The sequence below is a fragment of the Lampetra fluviatilis genome, chromosome 4 (assembly GCF_964198595.1).
Source record: "Lampetra fluviatilis chromosome 4, kcLamFluv1.1, whole genome shotgun sequence".
Classification (NCBI taxonomy): Eukaryota; Metazoa; Chordata; class Hyperoartia; order Petromyzontiformes; family Petromyzontidae; genus Lampetra; species Lampetra fluviatilis.
The window spans coordinates 8,632,327-8,650,586 of record NC_136278.1 but is presented as its reverse complement, the minus strand read 5'-3'; the positions used below and the strand labels follow the sequence as shown (position 1 = coordinate 8,650,586).

The 18,260-nt window shown below is 44.9% G+C and overlaps 1 protein-coding gene across 2 annotated transcripts in view; it reads left to right on the top strand.

Moving 5' to 3' along the window:
• The window catches only part of LOC144931550 (cytoplasmic polyadenylation element-binding protein 2-like), a 95,584-nt gene that overhangs the window by 37,906 nt on the left and 39,418 nt on the right, over positions 1–18,260 (top strand). Inside the window, exon 4 of one of the 2 annotated variants that reach the window (XM_078855516.1) lies at positions 15,261–15,284. The exons of the other annotated variant lie outside the window; for it this stretch is intronic. Within the exon in view, the coding sequence (XP_078711642.1) occupies positions 15,261–15,284 (24 nt within the window). The remainder of the gene's footprint in view (positions 1–15,260; positions 15,285–18,260) is intronic. 2 annotated transcript variants of the gene reach the window in all.

Here is an 18,260-nt window from a genome sequence, read left to right as displayed (position 1 = left end):
GCTGGAACCAAACTCATCGCCTAATGGACCACTCTGCGGCAAAGGAGCGCTTATGTAGCGTTTTTCTACTGAAGACTTCTAATTCCAGATGCCTGTTAGTGAACCTCCACATTACAAAAATGTTTTGGTGGGACAAAAGTAAGATTTACTTCCTTATAGCCTTGGTAATTGTGCTGAGTCATTGTCCGAGGTAAATAATGCAGAGTTCCCGGAAGAGATCATTGTTGGGGTACATTTCCAAGTGGCTTTAGATAAATCAGTTCCGTTTCATTACCTTGCAGAAGGAAAAGCGGGCGTCCGAGTTGTAATAGCAATTTATTTTCAAGTTCATCCCGACCCAAAGGTTGTGGCTCCCCATGATGAAACATGGATTATTAATGTGTAGGGAATGCGTCGACCTTCCATGAACTTTTGGTGCGCAACACAGAAACTGTAAGGGAATAACATCGGGGTGTTAATAATGCTGCCTTGCTGTGGCCAACATTGCGATTCCGCCTCTTGGATTTATTGTGCCGAATTCTTTAAATGGCACGTCGTAATGGCATGCTAAATCTGCCCCCCCCCCCCCGCGTTATTAGATGGATTCAATACCGAGCGCTGACGGCTCCGAGTGACATTCTCTCACTCTGTAAATGTGCCGTGCGCAACTTTATAAAACGCCGCGTGTGAACATGTGCAACGGTGACTGACGAGAGTGCGAACGCCCGCATATGTTGAGGCAAGCGCTCAAAAAAGAATTGCCAAGCACGGGTGACATTAATAAAGCAAAACGGAAGCTGTTTTGAAAAGCACTTTTGACATCCGTCTAATAATTGTAAACTATGTGGACTTCGCCGCGAAGTCGCCATGAGCATGGGTGGCTTCCCACCGTGACCTTGGACGGCGTTACCTTGAGAGCGGTCATCAAGATACAAACCCCGCCTTGCCAACCTTTCTCTCGACTTGGTGATACAGGAGGTGCGAGTGACACCCCACACCCCCCCCCCCCCCAGGTTCAAAACGGCGTGCCCTGCCAGGTGTTCTCAGAACGAAGTTTGAATGCTCACGGGCCGGTGTTGTTTTGTGCGAAAGCCATGGTCACGTAATTGAGTGCAGGTCCGTGAGGTGCGCACGCACAAACGTGCGTGAACTTGCGCATGCCTGGTGTGCGAGTTTTTCCTGTTTATCCATCCATCTGCACGTCTATTTATGGTACCTGCAGTAGTACTTGTTGTTGTTTGTCTCTCCCGTGTTAATAAGGGTGAATTAATGTGCATATACTTGGCATCTGTGAAAAAGAGCTGTATCGCTCATCGTATTCCTACAGTATAAATAAAGATGCTGATTCTAAATGCATGTGAACGGGGATACTTTGTTAGAGGGCAGTGCAGCAAATACCAATGTTGTGCTGTACTATGCCCCAACATCTATGCACCTTCCCTTCACCAACCTGCAATGCATGGTGAAGTATGGACGAATACAAACGTGGACGATGTGGCTGGCATGCGGGGGGGTGGGGGGGGGTCCTTCATCCAGCAAGTGGAGTCGCCTTGCCTCACCATGTACACACGCCAATGCAAGAATACCACTGTGGCAAGTCATCGGTGGACAATATGGTTCCTGCCAGGCGATTGAGGAGATTTACCCATTGGCTCCAGTGTCCGGATTGGTCTTTGAAACATGGAGACAGACTTGTATGTCTGTTGAACTTCTTTCGCACCGTACGTAGCCAACAGTGCTAATCGGAGGTGTGGGCAAGGACAAGAAATTTTGCTTGCTGTGTGTGTGTGTGTTTCTAGTGTTGCTCTTCTGGCCCCGTAAGCATGAGCTAATAGCACTTGCCTAGTCAATCTATAATGATAAGCAGGGCATCTGTCTTCCTGCATGTATTTGACTATTCGATGGCCTGTGTGCAAATCTTTGTCTACTCGCGTTGCTGGGACTGTGTACAATGTTTTACACTTGCGGTAGGGCAGGTAGAATCCTGGATAGGATGTTGTTACATTCGAACCAAGGCGATGAATGATGGCTAACGTAAATGAATCACACATTCTGCTTGAAAAGGAATAAATTACCGAATGAAGTAAACATCAATAATTGAATTAAAGCACCCATATTGGGCCTTTCGCCCAGATGAGAGAGGGTCTTGCCGCTTACGAAATGTGTAGCGCACCGTAGATCTGGCTCAGTGGTGGTTGTGGTTTATAGCGCATTTGGCTTGCAGTCCAAGATTTACTAAGCCCATCTATCAGTGGTCGATAAAATAAATGCCACTGTCCGAAGTCAACAGTTTTTGTTATGTTTAAAAAAAAAATAATAACCCTTCCATAAGAATGTGAAATTTACATTGCTGGCTTTCACACCTTATATGTATTCCGCCCCCATATCTCATCGGAGTGTGGATGCACTTGGACTCTTGACGACAAATGCGATGTTCTTCTTGGTTCTTTCGGTAAAGTCACGTAGAAGGGAAGTAATAAAATAAAAAAAATAAACATAATAAAATAAAATAATTCTTCACCTGAAGACGGCTGCTTGCGTTGTAGCCGAAACGTCGTGAGAATTATTTTATTTTATTATGTTTTATTTTTATTATTTTATTACTTCCCTTCTACGTGACTTTACCGAAAGAACCAAGAAGATGAATCCCTGCAGTCACGAAAGCTTTAACTCGAAATATAAAAATATAATATTATATTATTTAATTTTATAATATTATTACATTATTTTACTATATCAGTATTTTTGAAATATTATTTTATTTTATTATATCAGTATTTTTTAAATATTATTTTATTATTTTATTTTATTCTATTATATAATTTGATTATATTTATTTTTATTACTTTATTATTTCTCTTCTACGCGACTTTTACAGAAAGAACCAAGAAGATGAGAATAATTTTTTATGTTTTATTTTATTATTTTATTATTTCCCTTCTACGCGACTTTACCGAAAGAACCAAGAAGATGAGAATTATTTTATTATGTTTTATTTTTATTCTTTTATTCTTTCCCTTCTACGTGACTTTACCGAAAGAACCAAGAAGATGAATCCCTGCAGTCACGAAAGCTTCAAATCGAAATGCGATGTTGCCTATCCTGTGCCATATGCCGTTGCGAACGCCACAGTTGGGCGTGCACGCTTTTGGTAGCCAACAACAAAAGCACATTTCTCTGCAGCCACATTGCACACACAGGCTGCACCTTTTGGCCACGGGTTACCATTGTGTCGCCCCCTCCCCCCCAGTACCCGTGCTTTGAGATCCTGAAATGTCTTTTTTTAAAGTTATCCTGCGTTGTTGCCAGCGCTTGGTACCGGCGCTTGGTGCCACATGCGCGCTGTGCCCGGGCATGCCCCCTCTCCGGTCAAACAGGTCCCTGCGGGTCCCCCCCCCCCGTTCCTCTTCCGCCCCCCATGTCCATCATGTGACGCATTCTAACGCCGCGCCTTCGTACGCGCTTGCGGTATTTAACTCGGGCGTCGGGGCAATAATTAATTTTGCCGTGCTCGTGAAGAGCAAAGGCGTTTGACCTCGCCATCAAAAAAAAATGCTTCTTTCGATGTGGGTAAAAACCTTGTGCTTAGCAACAGAGTTTCGGCTGTGGCTCTTTCAAGGTCAGTATAACCCTGGGGAGGTGGTGGGATTAGGATTGTTAATATACTCCGAGGCTGAAAGATTATTCGAGATTTTGGTCCCTTGCGTGCAGCAGAGGGCTTGACCTAGCGGATGAAGGCATCAATGTATTATATATTTCTCTTATTATCTTTTTTTTAAAGCTGCCAATCGACGCAGTCATTTTATAAGACGTGACGGCAAAATGTTCTTTCAAAACAATATTCTGCGTGGCGGAGTAAGCTGTGGGCAGGTGCCGACGGACGCCAAACAACTCGCGATGATGACCTGGAGAGGACGGCGCTCGTGTTTGTATTTTCCCAGCCGCGTCCATCAAAAGGCTCTTTCATGTGGCACTAGGGGACGGGGGGGACGCGCGGTGCGAATTTCATGAAAGCGACAGCGGCGCAGCCCCCTCTGTTGTTTCCCAGGGCCCGTAAGGGTCGGGGATGTCCGGTCACGGGGCTACGCTCACTGGTCCTTGCCGATAAGAGCAACGACCCACCCACCCGCTGGCCCTGCACTCGACTCCCATCCCCTTCTGTTCCCGCCCCTTCCCCCCCCCAGCTGACTCTAACCAGCGCCTAACTCGCTCCGAGAGAACGATCCGGGCAGAGAGCTCGCCGCCGGTGCGTCTCCCCTGAGATCGTCTCTGGCTAATTGCGTTGAGCTCTGTCTGCACGGAGCTGACGGGGACGTGCTCCGTCTCCGGATAAATCCTGTGCTTCCTGTTTGCCCGTCGCCGGCCTCGCGCGACGGTTTCTGTGCGCCCTGCACCAAGCCACGGAACGATCCGTCCCTCTAAATCCCCCATAAAGCACAGAACACGCGTAACAGAAAATAGAATGATTGACTGTCTTGTGTCGAGGAACTGCTAGATTAAGGCCTTCCCATGCCGTGTCAGCCATGGCGGTTGTCTGACCAGACGTCAACACGCTTATGGGTGCGGGTTGGTAAAGGGGGTTCCCAGGACTGATTCGTCTGTCACTCACCGCTGTTGTTAGCCATGTGCACTCTATAATGTACGTATCGTGTGTATGGTCATTTATCGGTTTGCGCAGGCAAGACATACTGGAGGGGTCCTGCTTTGGGATATTTAGCAATTTCCTTTTTCAGTATTTTTTCAAATGGAAATGAGATGGGAGAGTTGGAGTCTGTGTGTACATATGGAGATAACACTCATATAAAGCCACGGAGACAAATAGGCTACCTGCTTCCTGTACTGCATTTAGCAGGCACCTCCTTGAATGGCAGGCGTTTATATCATACAGATGTAATCTCTCCATTATCCATCCAACCTGTTATCCCAAGACGCTGGAATACAGGCACGCGTGGCCACTGCGCCATAGTGGTGTCGTTTTAATTAATAGTTAAATACAAGTCTGATGTTGAGTTGTGAGTGTAATGTCGTTAATTGTGGATGGATTGACAATACCCTGCATGGCATGCAGCGCAACGACTAGAGGTGAGAAAATTAACAAAACATTTAAATATCGTATTTTCTGCAAGTACCAAATAAGATATCATAGTAAAATACTAATTTACACTCCTTTTCTCAATCCACTGCTGGATGAAGGCCGCCCCATACCGCATGGGTCATAGGCAGGGAGCATCGACATGAGCATGGAAGAACAGTCCAACAATGGATGTAGCTACACTGCCCTCTGCTGCACGCAAATGTTCTACACTTTTCAAAATGTTATTCCACACGGGGTACTGTATACTGCATATATTTTGTCATCTCATTGTGCATTCACAAACTCCTGCAGACCTATGAAAGTGTAAGTCATGAACCCTACGGGGGAGAGGGAGTGGGTTTGAGGATTGGAAGAAGAAAAAAAACCAGAAGCGCCACCACCCCCCAAAAATGGCTTTTGTCCTCGCACATCTAAGCAAGGTGGGGGGAGAGAAGTGATTGTGGGGAAAAGGCCACAGCAGGGGTGATGTACACCCTCTGGGAATCGCTTCTCAAGTTGCTGGCCCTCTCGATATGGCAGTGCGCTTGCGCAGGAGTGAGCTGAAGCCGGCACAGAGGGGGAGCGGGCCGGCTATCGGTTAACCTTACACCGGCAGCCGCACCTTCTCAATGGCGTATATGCTGATAAATCAATAGGCCACTGACAGATATCCATTACCCTTTCCCATTCGAATTATAAGTAATGATTTGAACCTCCATTGTGAAGTTTGATTGTTATCGCAAGGGACACCCATCTTACAACGCGGCATCGGCGGTATGCCCTGACCGGCGTAATACCCGGCACCGATGATATGTGGAGAAGAGCTGTCGGTGCAGGTTTAATTGCCTGCAAGATAACTTTTGGTGGATAGGAGGTCAGATGAGATCCGATGCATTCTGGGTGATGTGGTCATAGAAACGGGTGTGACACCGGAGTTAACAAGAAAGATGTTTTTTGGCTGATTGGCTCAAAATTGCTAACTTATTGATCACAAAGGGCTTTATTTGTAAGCTTTGAAGTTGGGTAACTGTATACATTTTAAACTAAGGCTTGTATTTCCTCGGAGGTCTAAGGTTACCCGACTAATTTAATTGCCCTTTAACCTTCTGGCAGTCTCTCTCTGGTTCTAATGAGACCACGTGTATCAATATCTGCTTATTTCGGCTAGTCCGAAGCTTGTACGCTCACACACTCATTTTGCTAAAGTATGAGGTGTTTTATTTCTATTTCCATTCTTACAAAACAAATGTGTGTGTCAATTTTCCTAATCCTTACCAGCTTGGGTAAAATACTTTTGGAGTTAGTCATTTGCGAAATAAAACCAATCGTGGAATATGTATGTATTTTAGGTATTTTTCTTGTAAAATCTTGAGACATCAAATTGGCTCTGGGAAACGCATATCGCTATAAGCTGATTGACAGTGATCAAGACTGTGATGCAATAGCAGCCAAAGAACAGAACATTCCTGGGAGGATAACCACAGCAGAGATGGAGATGATTAGATGAGCTGTGAGCACGAGCAAACTGGGATTCTATCACGACTGAGGGGATGGCTATGACGTGGTCAGGCCTTCATCCAGCAGTGGATAGTTCACGACGACATCTTCGTCAGAAGTGCAATCTTTGCCTCGGCACTGAAAACGTATATAATCAACCAACGCCCTTGCTTCATTTGAAAAAAAAGTTTTTCCTTCAACATTTTTTTTGTGAACTCTAAACGGTAGTGAAATTTGGAAATCATTTTCCACAGCTGCCTGGGGAGTGTTGGCGTTTATTCGTATAATTTAGCAATGTGGTGGAAGAGCGGGCTTTGCCGCACACGCGCGTCTGGCCGGGACCTAAAACAGGGTTTGAAAAATCCTATTTGGCCTCTCGTTTGTCCGTGACACGGGCGGCCCCTGGCTAAAGATTGCTTTCCGAGATGAACCGTGCTGTGCGGCGAGCGCGGACGTCGTCCGTGGGCGTTTGCCACGTGCGAGCACTGGAACATTGTGTGGCTGTGTCTTTGTGGCCCCATTAGCTTGTAAGTGTCACATTGACCTGTGTTGACTTTATTCCTGTACCGCCTTTTATGAACAGAAGCTTGTTGTGTGGACTCTTACGCTCGTGCAATGCGTACGTTTTGTGCGCTTGCTGCTGGTCTGATTTATTTTTGTTTTTGCTTAATGGAATATGTGTAAAAGTTGTCAGCTTTCGCGACCAAAATTATCCATAAAGTAAATTTTTTTGGGTTAGATCACGTAAATATAAATGTGTCGTTAATCCCACCACCACCCGACAGCCAATGAGTAAGGTTTGTTATGTAAAGGTTGTCTGCATGATTGTATCAGGCAAAGCAATAAAAACAACATGGTGATATATGCATGGTTTTATTTATGCAGGGTTTAATTTCTCCGTTAACATTTTCCTGGGTTACTGATAATAGTCGACTGGAGAAGGCACGTAAGTGACTAGTAGCCACAGCCATAGTGAGGGATATACTGGATGTGGTGTGCCAGGTGCAGACGTTTGTTCCTGGTAATTTGCACGGACAGACCAAGCTGAAATGAATCCCTCGGTACATGCAAGTGTATGTATATGTGTATGTACATGCCCTGTGCAGTGATTAGCGCACTGCTACAAACCCGACGACCAAAGTTAGTCCCGCTTTTGACCAACATGGGTGACAAATATATCTGAACCGGTGCTGTCTCCCCAAGATCGACTCTTTTGAATGAGTCCTGTTCCTGGTCTGTGTAAACATCAGCGCCACCCACCCCCTGATTTGCCGTCCAGGCCGTCGTAGGCGCTCGCTAACAGCACTTGCCCCAACAGACTATTCAAGACTATATGGGTTATCTTTGTCTTTATACAAGTGAAGCCTTATTGGAGAGAGGGAGGCACACATCTATCCTGAGTCCCGTCATTTGTTTACTGGCTCTGCGTCGGAGACATTTTTTCCACGCAGCCTCAAAAATTACAGAAGTCTTGGGGTTTGCGTTATCCTAAGATGGCCTGGTGCCAGGTCTGTTGAGAGGTGTTATGGGGGAAAGATTTACTTCCATGCACTTAATGCCAAACTGCATGGGATGGCTTTCATTTCCTTGTTTGGCTAAAGACTTGGATTTCCTTAAATGTTGCCTAAATTATGTTACACTTTGTTCAATAATAAAACAAATATTATATTCGTAATGTTGTGGTGGAGGATAGTTTTAAAACTAAAATGACGCTATTGTTATTTACCAAATGCACCACGTTATAATATTGACGAGCTGTAGAGATAAATTAGTGGCCAATGTGTTATAAACGTAACATTGGGGTGTACATGTGCGCATACATAGCCACTTCCTCCCCCCCCCATCAAAGTGGAGAATTACTGTTTGATTAATGGTGTTTTCATTAGAAATTCGGTGCCGAATTTCCAATAACATGATATTTCATATACATGTGTGTGTGTGTACCTTATAAGAAATATTTATGTACACTTTGTTATTTCTTTCTCCTCCAGAAGACTCCTGCTTCCCTTGTTCAACTTGCCAAACATTACAGAGGGGGGAAATGTCTTGGAGATGTGGAATGTGGGCCCTGGAAAAGGAAAGAGAATTGTGATCCTCCTCACGTCCTGTTTCAAAGACCCGTGCGCTCGCTCACGCTCGCTCGCGCGCACGCACGCACAGCGAATAGCCACAGTCGCAACACACAATTGGGTCATCATCTCCTCAGCAGGAGGTTCTACATACATAGTGAATACACACACAGAGACAATGATCCCCCGTGTAGCCTGCGTAGACCGTTGGGGCAAGTGCGGTTTGGCGAGCACAGCGCTCTAGGGTCCTCATTTTAGGTCGAGTCAACCTGTGGGAGGCCGAGAGACCGGTTTCAGATGGTGATCCTTTGGTGTTGACCGTGAGCTGGAATTGAACTCGAGTCGCCGGGTTTGCAGCTCGGTAGTGCGCTAACCGTTGCACTAGCGTAAGGCGTGTGCGCACATGCACACGCAGACAGTCATGCGCGCGCACATACGGTCGCGCGCACGGTTGCCTGCGCGAAAGCTGAGAAACGCACGTGTGCGCGTGTCGTTTCATGCGCTTGGCGCCCAGCACAGCCCTGGACACGTGCGTTCCGACCGGGCTATTTATTTGGCATCCCTGCATTTTGGCCAACGAACGGTTGCACGTGTGCAAGTCGAGACCTGAAGGTTGCGCGCAGTCTTACCGATAATGCTCGTGGGATAAAATTAAATAATCTGCATGCTCGCTCACAAAAACACTTACGCGCCCGTCCTTTTTGCCATATATAGTCGGCTGGGGCCAGTGCTGTTTATCACGTACCTATTAAGGCTGACGTGAAACACGAAAATGCCGTATGACCAGCGCCATGCTCGGCTGTCTTTGTCTCCCCAGTGCCGATGTTTAACATACCACATCAGGTGCTTATTTTGGGCCAAGTCAATCTGGGGTAGCACCAGGTCAGGTTCAGCCGCTGGTGGTATGCACTCAGGAATTGAACCTGGGTTGTTGAGATTCTAGTACAGTGTATTAATAATAATGTCCTTTGTTTTTAATTCACGATAATTAAAACAGTGCCCTTTATTGATATTCACCAAAACCATTAATGTTTTAGTGAATAACAAGATTATTTTTCAGGAGGGTCTGTATTGGGATGTTTAGACAATTCCGTTTTAGACTGTGTGGCTTCGTTTGGGAGCAAACGAGAGTACCCGAACAAAACCCACATATATGCACGGGAGAAAAACATTCAAAGCTTTGTGCAATAGATTCAGGAATCTCTTCCTGTTTTGCCATGTCCTGGTCACCTCCCATCCCAAGCCTCGCCACTGTCACCAATCCCTACACACACTGGCACATCTTTTGTAAGCCCAAAGACAGATCTAGATTCTTCCAAGAGGCTTTAGTCTGCTGGTGCAAGTGCTGCTTGCAAGAACCTATTATGGATAGGACTCCAAACAAGGGGATGTTTTAGCCGGCACAATGCCTGGTTGCCTTTGTCTCATATTCTTAGGTTTTTTCGGTAAAGGCACGTAGGTAAAAAATTTAAATTAATAAAAGTAAAATTTAAATAAAATAAAAATCACGACGTTTCGGAGGCAACACCACGTTTCGGAGGCAACACAAGTCTTCAGGTGGAACCGTCACAGCACGATAGCTGTATCACTGGATTCAGCTATCGTGCTGTGACGGTTCCACCTGAAGACGGAAGCTTGTGTTGCCTCCGAAACGTCGTGATTTTTATTTTACTTTTATTAATTTTAATTTTTTACCTACGTGACTTTACCGAAAAAAACCTAAGAATATGAATCCTTGCAGTCACGAAAGCTTCAAATCTAGAATTAATGCCTTTGTCTCCCCAGTGCTGATGCTTACACACACCACACCAATTTACTCGATAAAAGCTGAATTGACATTGGGAAGGAATAGGACCATTTTCGATGTCACCACTGCCGCTCACCATGGCCGGAGAATCAAAGTGCCGTCACCTGGTTCGTAGCGCAGTGAGCTGCTATTGACCGCTCCAGTCACTCCACGCGCACACACGCGCTCGTGCTCGCCACACAAGCACGTACACGCACACGGGAGACGTGGAGAACTCTGGAGCTTGACGTATCTCTCAAATTCGGACCCCCGTTGTTTTCGCAGGTGCATAGGCAGTGGGCCTGGAGAGTGAATACGGTCAAATTTATTAGTGGGAGGGGGGAAAAGAATATTGCAAATTGGCAGTTACACGCATTGCGTGCTGGGACGTTGCTGCGGTGCATTGAATTAAAGTGGAAGATGAGCTTTGTTTAGTATTTCTTTTGTTTCTCACGTTGTCACTTCGACTGGTAAGCGTAGTATCGTTCACAAATGCTTGACATGATAGCCATAGAAACGTCTTGACAACAGGGCAGGGGGAGAGGCAAAAAAACCACTCGGTAAACATCAGAGTTCAACGCGAGAATAGAATTGGTCTCGGAGGTCATTTCCGAATGTTTGACTTTGCAGCCGAAGCCGTTATTAACTATCGGGCGAGTTCCTCCTTTGCGCCATTGTCTCCTGCCGCGCGGACGGTAACTTGATCATTGCGGCGTTAAGTCTGGGAGTATGGGCTGCGAGGTGGGGGAAATGCGTGGGTACCTCGCTCATACGTTCTCCTCCGTTCAATGTCACTTGAAGGTGACCGGTGCCTCTGTCTGCACCGTTGCTGCAGCTTGGGTTTAAACCAGACAACCTTGAGTGAGTTTTCACGAAAATCAGGCTGATCAGCAAGGTCGTGGTTGTGGGTTTTAAAAAACGCGAAGGTTGCTTTTGATTTTCTTCATTGCATATTGCCGGATTGAATAAATGCAATCTATCTTCGGCATATTTACCTATCTTCATATGTAGCTATGCGTCTATGTCTGTCGTAGTAATAATAATAAGAATATGCTTTGTTTATTTACTAATTTGTTTATTCACAATGGAAACAATTCTTTGTAAAATTAATATATCCTGCCAACAAGAAACATGTTTGATAATATTAAAGGTGCTGACATTAATAATGCTTCTATAATAAATAATACATTGTGCACTATTGCCATCTGCCGTTGTTCCAATATCATCCCAGTGTGCTGACGTCACACAATTGACGCATTGTGCCGCGGCTCGGGGTCATGCGCGGAGTGCTGACGCACTATGCAAACATTGCCTCGAATACAAATACAACTTTCTGGGAAATTATTAGACAAACTGGAGCAGCGCTAATTGCAACTTGATGCAGGAGTCTTGCATGCCCATTGCATCCCAATAACAATGTCTTGAGGGGCTTTTTAGCTTGTGTGCAGTGATTCATTTTTTTCGCGTTGTTCTTATTGGTATGTTGAACACATTCGACGACTATCTAGAAATTTTACTTAAAAATTCATTGCGGTTACAATTCACATGTGCAGGATATCAAATGTACTCAGAAGCAGCATTGATTTTTTTTGCAGTAACAGCTTGCCAGTTGTAAATTTCATTAACGTGGCATCAATTGCGACCACATTTTTGCACGCACGCCCTTAAAACCTCATTCTGAATAAATGAATTAATGGTAGGATTATGTTCACGAAAATCCATACAAATATTTTATAAAATATGACCCGCAACCCAATCTCCTTAAAATATATATAATTTTTTCCCGGAGTGATATTTTTTTTGTGGATGGGGAGGACAAACAATTGGTTAAGCACAGAAAGATATGGAGCCCTGCTCAAATCCTGCAGGGCCAGGGGATAATATGGACACATGCTGCACCTTAATTCTGTGCCCTCCCGCACGCAAGGACCTGGCATTTAGCAGAGCTCGCTCCGGCGCTTTTATCAGGCGGCGCCAGACTGTCTTGTCTCTGAGCGAGCCGGGTTTTGTGGGTGGAAAGAGGGTGGAAGCGAGGGGATGGGGTGGGGGGGCTCACTGGCTCTGGTGGTGGTGGTGGCGGTGATGGTAAATAATCTGCACGCCCTTCAGTTGGGAGGAGGCCGCAACGTGCGGAATAATACAGCGGCGGCGTGGGCGGCAAATCCCAGCGGCGTTGGGGATCAGCCACCGTCGTCGCTGCAGCCGAGCATGACTCGCATCGCAGATTTGCCCTCTCTGCCGCAGAATTGGAGGGGAGAAAAAATATAAAGAAATAAAACTGTCCCCCCCCCCCGCGCACGTATCCCGCCGGCTGTGCCCTCGTTGCGACGATCCGTGTCGACAATTTTGTGTCGAACACACGACTTTGTAAATCTCAATTCCCATTCCGTTTTTGCCGTCAACGGGGATATTTATTATTAATTCGAGAATTTTTTTGGCGAATTGCATTGCCGTGCAAAATGGAAAGTTGTTTGCGCGACGTTGCTCCGTGCGTTTCTCAGCGCGCGGTAATCTTTAATTGGAATGTGCGGCGCAGTCTAATTCCGTTTGTGGAATTTCGTTGCCGAAGCAAGATTGACTTATTTGTATGTTGCAAATGCATTAGCATAGTATGCAGTTACTACCTCTCCGTATTTTGATAGTGCGCTGTTCGTTGAAAGCAGGACCCAATTTTTTCATGAATGTAAACCCAAGTACTTTCAGCACATTTCCCGTAACGCACTATTAAGTAGTGTTTACCTTGGAAGCATGAACGCTGCTTTGGGAGCAGCGTGTCGATGGACGAGCCAAAATAGTCCGATCGAAAAAATTTTCTATTCTACTTTATCCTGTGATTCTGGAACATATTTTAGTTTTGCCAGTTTAATCCCCTGCTGATAATCGGCAACAATATTTGTTGTTGTTCTTTACTGTACTGGTTATATTACTAAATTGACACGTTGCAGCTGCTGGAAATAAATAACTGCCATTCATATGAACTACACGGGAACTAATAGGATTTCGAATTTCCAAATCGTTTTGTAGCATTGTAAGATTTTCTCTGGTAAATTGGATGCCCTTGAAGAGCTTTACTATTTTATTGGAGGCTCGCCTGTACTTTTAACTTAATGAGAATGTCACCGCTGCAGGTTTAACGGAAGCCGATAAGGGAGGTTTGGGACAGTTCCCTGAGCCCAGCCAGTGACGTTTGTCCGGTTCTTTCGGTGAAAAACCCGACGCTTGGCCCTGGTTCTGTCGCTCGCTCCATTCCGTAAAGCGGGGAAAAAATAGCAATGCTCTCTGGCCGGTCGAGGGCAGAAGCATTCGAAATTCTGGCGTGCGCCGCCGCGGGTTCCGGATGAATTGATGCATTAGGTGGCAAGAAGTGCAGGTGACGCAGGCTGTTTACTCTCCACCCGGATTCCCAGATAATCCACTTGAGAGTCTGGCGATTGGTCTCCCGCTATCCCTCTCACCCGCACTCCCACCTGCACCCCCTCCCCCACCACCACATCACTGGCGACATGGTTGAGGAATCCAGAACGTGCGCTCGAGATTTTTATCGCTTCGCGCGTCAGGACTCGTTACCTTTGCGGGACGAGACCGCGATGCTTTCACTTTCGTTTGTCTTGGGCGTTGAGTTTGTGCTCGTTGTGATTTTGGACGGGCCGACCGACGGCCTCTTGACGTCCCCCCACCACCCACCTCGGTTTGGATTTTTTTCATTCAGCGGGTGGTTTGTGAGACCATCGTAATAAGCCCTCTTGGGTGAGCAAGGAGTGGTAAAATCTCCTTGGCGTTTAAAAATGCAAAAACGTGCAAACGGATCGCACTTTTCTTCGACATTCCAACTTGACCAAGCTTGATATGTCAAGGAAATAATGTACATTGCATTTTTATTTTCATGGAGATGTGAATTATACACTATGTTATGTAATGTTTGAGGTTAAAAAGTTCATCCTTTTACATTTTACATATGTACTTTAGGATGTGATTGCTTCATGCATTACAAAACACTGGTTTGGAAAATTCCGACTTTCAGATATGCTGATCTTTCAGGTATTTCCTCTTAGCCGAATAAAAATGCAAGTGCCTTGTAAATGACACATTCATCAGTCACCCTTAAAGTAACAAATCTTCTGAGGTCGCAGCCAAGAAATGTATTGCAAGACCCGTGTTGTCTGAAGGACAGAGCAATATTTCGTTTAAAAAAAATATCATTCAAACGCCTACAACAGCTGCTCTTAGCGGTCCACGACCCTCTCGCAGGATCTCCGCTTGACATGTGACGTTACTTAAAGCAGTTCACTGCGTTATTTAATGTTGGATAAGGGGCGCTACCCTGCAAATATTTGTTTAATGCTCTCATTACAGTGCGTGGTTAATGCAAAATGTTAAACACTGAACTTTGCTCCGTTTCGCTTTTTGTGTTCTGGAAGGGGTGGTTTTGGCGAGATGTGCTTTAGCAGGGCACTACTTGCAGGTCCATCCTCGTAAACCCTGGAGGCAGAGTTAATTGGGTATAAGCCATACACCTCTCTCTTTCTGTGCGCTGCCTGGAAAGACGGGCCGTGCGCTAGCTTCCCTTTTGGGACAAGCCGCCCCCGCAGCTCATTACACTGCAGATTACGGCCGGTGCAAGCGAAACAGCCACTTGCGCAGGTCTTGAAGAAGAATACGCAGGCTGGTTCGGCGCACAGGGGGAGGTGGGAGGTGGTGGGGTGGCCAGCCGTACATATGCACACACGCAATGTATGTAACCCCTTGTCATGGTGTCTCTGTAAAAACGGATATAAAATGTCCCGTGAAATAACAGAGAGGGGAGAGCGTTAACGTGAACGTACCCAACTGTGATGTCTCTTCTCGTTACATGCAGCAAGGAGTTATGGCAGAAGACGAGGTACTGTAAATTGTTTATTTGTCCTTTTTTTGCCACGGCTCTCAATCTCTAATCCTGCATGTATCTGTGATTTGTTTTTATTTGTTGATGTATTAATTTGTTAATGGTCTTGTATCATTTATTTATTCTTATCGTTGTCACTTTACTTTCCGCCGCCCTCTTTACAAAGTGGTGGACCCGCTGTGTTGAATCACGTCGTGCTGCTGCTGGGTTAAGCCACGGCTGGCTGTGCGTGATTCAACAACCCCCTCCCCTCTGATCCAATCGCAAGCTTTGCTGCCTTTCCACCTGCCGCTTCTACATCCTTACCACAGTGATATTTTACCTTTGCTGCCACGGAAATTGTATCACACGCTGGCTGTATTGATTAAACACGGGACGGTAATAATAATTTCGACCAAGAGAAATGATGTGCGGGTGAGCCGTTATTTGCGAAAAGGAACAAATCCCATTGAGGGCTTTTAAAAAACGGAGCTTCTAGGATTCATTCGAGCTGGGATTTTTTTAAATCACTATCACTTAAGATCTCCCGGTTCGAGTCATAAAGTAGTCATGGGAGAAAATTGGAATCTGATATGTGTAGGGTTGTTTCGATCTCTCAGATGTAAATGTAGAACACACAGATGGAATCTGGTCTCCGTTTTGGTAATTGGAGTCTGTAATATAACGTTTAATCAGTAAATGTCCCTTATAGATGCATTGTTTTAAAATGTGCAACTTGTGAAAAATAATGTCACGGATGGTTAACTCCGTAAAGTGTAAAAGCCACTAGATTATATTCAGTCTAAATTCGTACATTAGTGCAGAAAAAATAATAATCAAAACCATCTTAGGTTGATTTTTGGAAAAGTATTTAATCAATTGGCTTCAATCTGTGCAAACTACTCCAAGAGGTTATCTCAAGGGAAAAAAAAAATATCTTCACATTTTTCTACCAAACTTGAGTCACGTGTGATATAAGCCAAAGGAGCCTATCTCTGTTTGATTGGGCTGTCATGATTTTTTTAGCAGATTTGTCCCCCGGGGTTCGTAGGCCATTAAGTAACTTAACCTGCCTTGTCTTTCAACAAAGGTGCAGACAGGCAAGATTAACATTTACTTTACACGGTTTAATTCTGTCTAAAGTGCTGTGTAATGGTGAACAAAATTGCGGCCGCCGTTTGATTGCTTACCTTGGTAATTCACGATATAAAATATAAATCTAGTTTGTAAAAAAAAACCTGGTAAATTTGTTTACACAATAGTGCATAATTTGCAAATGTGGTGTGATTTTTGGAATATCTAATTTATGTAAATTGAGCAAAATCGCAGTGTTGTGAGGTGAGCTTAATTTTCCATGCATTGTAAATTCCGCGCACACCTGTGTGTTGGGCATTGCTGACAGAAGGGCTAAATCAACAGAACACGCCACTGAATAATGAACCATAATTTCTCGACGTTATTTTGATAACCTTTTGAATGTACCAGCTGCTTTAGCTTGATACAGTCCTTTGTGTATGATTCTTGACCCACAGATGTGTTGAAAATCAAATGAATTGCAGGGGCCCTTTAAATTAATGTATACTTGTAAAGCAAGATTGCTGTACCAGGGTTGAAACAAAACAAAATTAGGTTTAACGTCAATCAAACATTTCATGATAACTAAATGTTGACCCGCTGATTAACAATTAAACATCTCAATGTTCGTCCCAAATTAAAAGAAAAATGTTACAGTTATGATGGGAACAAATACCGTTGTTGACCTCTTTATAAATTTGTTCAGCTCCGCTCATTGTCGCCACAACACATTTGTATTCCTTGGAGGTCCGAAGGCAAGCCCAGCCCCGATTGAGTCCGTAAAACCTTTCGGCAGTCATTTTGAATTCAATGACGCGACGATTGTCAATATTTCCTCATTCATGTAGAAAAATAATATAGCACATTTTTAAATGTTCGTGTAAATAAGACATGTTAGTAATTACACGAAACAAAAATAGTACGTACAAATGGATGATGCGTTTGTAACGTTTTTATACGTCAAATGCTGCCTTCCAACGTTCGGTCTGTCTTATAGCATTTAACTCTATGCCAAGTATCATTATTATTCTTGGGAATGTAGTGATTCATCGATTAATATTGACTCTAACACATGTATCCAGTCATGTGTGTCAGAATCGATCGCTCTTTCTAATTCATACATGCTTAAGCTGCTAGATTCTACGTGACCCACAAACAAAAGGACGAATCAATTCATAAATCGAATTGTGACCTCACATCAAGAAAATGAATTGACTCCATGAAAATATTAAATTGTTACATCCCTAATAATTTTTTTTTATCTTGTCAACTTGGTAAAGCAGTTTAACACGTAGGCTTTCGCGACCAATATTATTCATGATCAACATTTTTGGGTTTAGATCGCGTTATTTATAAATGTGTCGTAACCCTCCACCACCCGACACGGCCAATCAGCAAAAAAGTGTCACGTTGACAAAAGACAAATAGTTCACAGCTTTAGCCCACCGGTGTGTTGAAGCGTGAAACCACAACATTTACAATTTGAGTATGACGTTTCGCTGGTAAAGCAGGCCACAAAATAGCCAGTAGAAGGGGCTCACGAGTGGAGGGCCTGTCCACCAAGCAATTGTGAGCACGTGCAATTGCAGGCCTACGCCTTTATTTTTCCCCACACTGATCGTGAAACATGAGGAATGTAGGGGGGCACCACCGGGTTAGTTAGGGCTTGTGTTTCCCCGTCTGCTTTGTTGAGGCGTCATTGGCGCCGGCATCCCGGGCTTGTCCTGTGCCGCTCACTTTGTCCCCCCCCCCGCGCGTATCCGCGAGTGGGTGCTCCGCTGGGCGCGATGAAGCGTGGCAGGATGGAGGAGGAGGAGGCTGCATCATCGGGTTTTAGCAATCGGCAGAGGGCGTCGGCAATTGGTCCTGTGAACTCGAGCCTCGGTTCTAATTGACTGCCCGACGAAGCTATCGGAATTG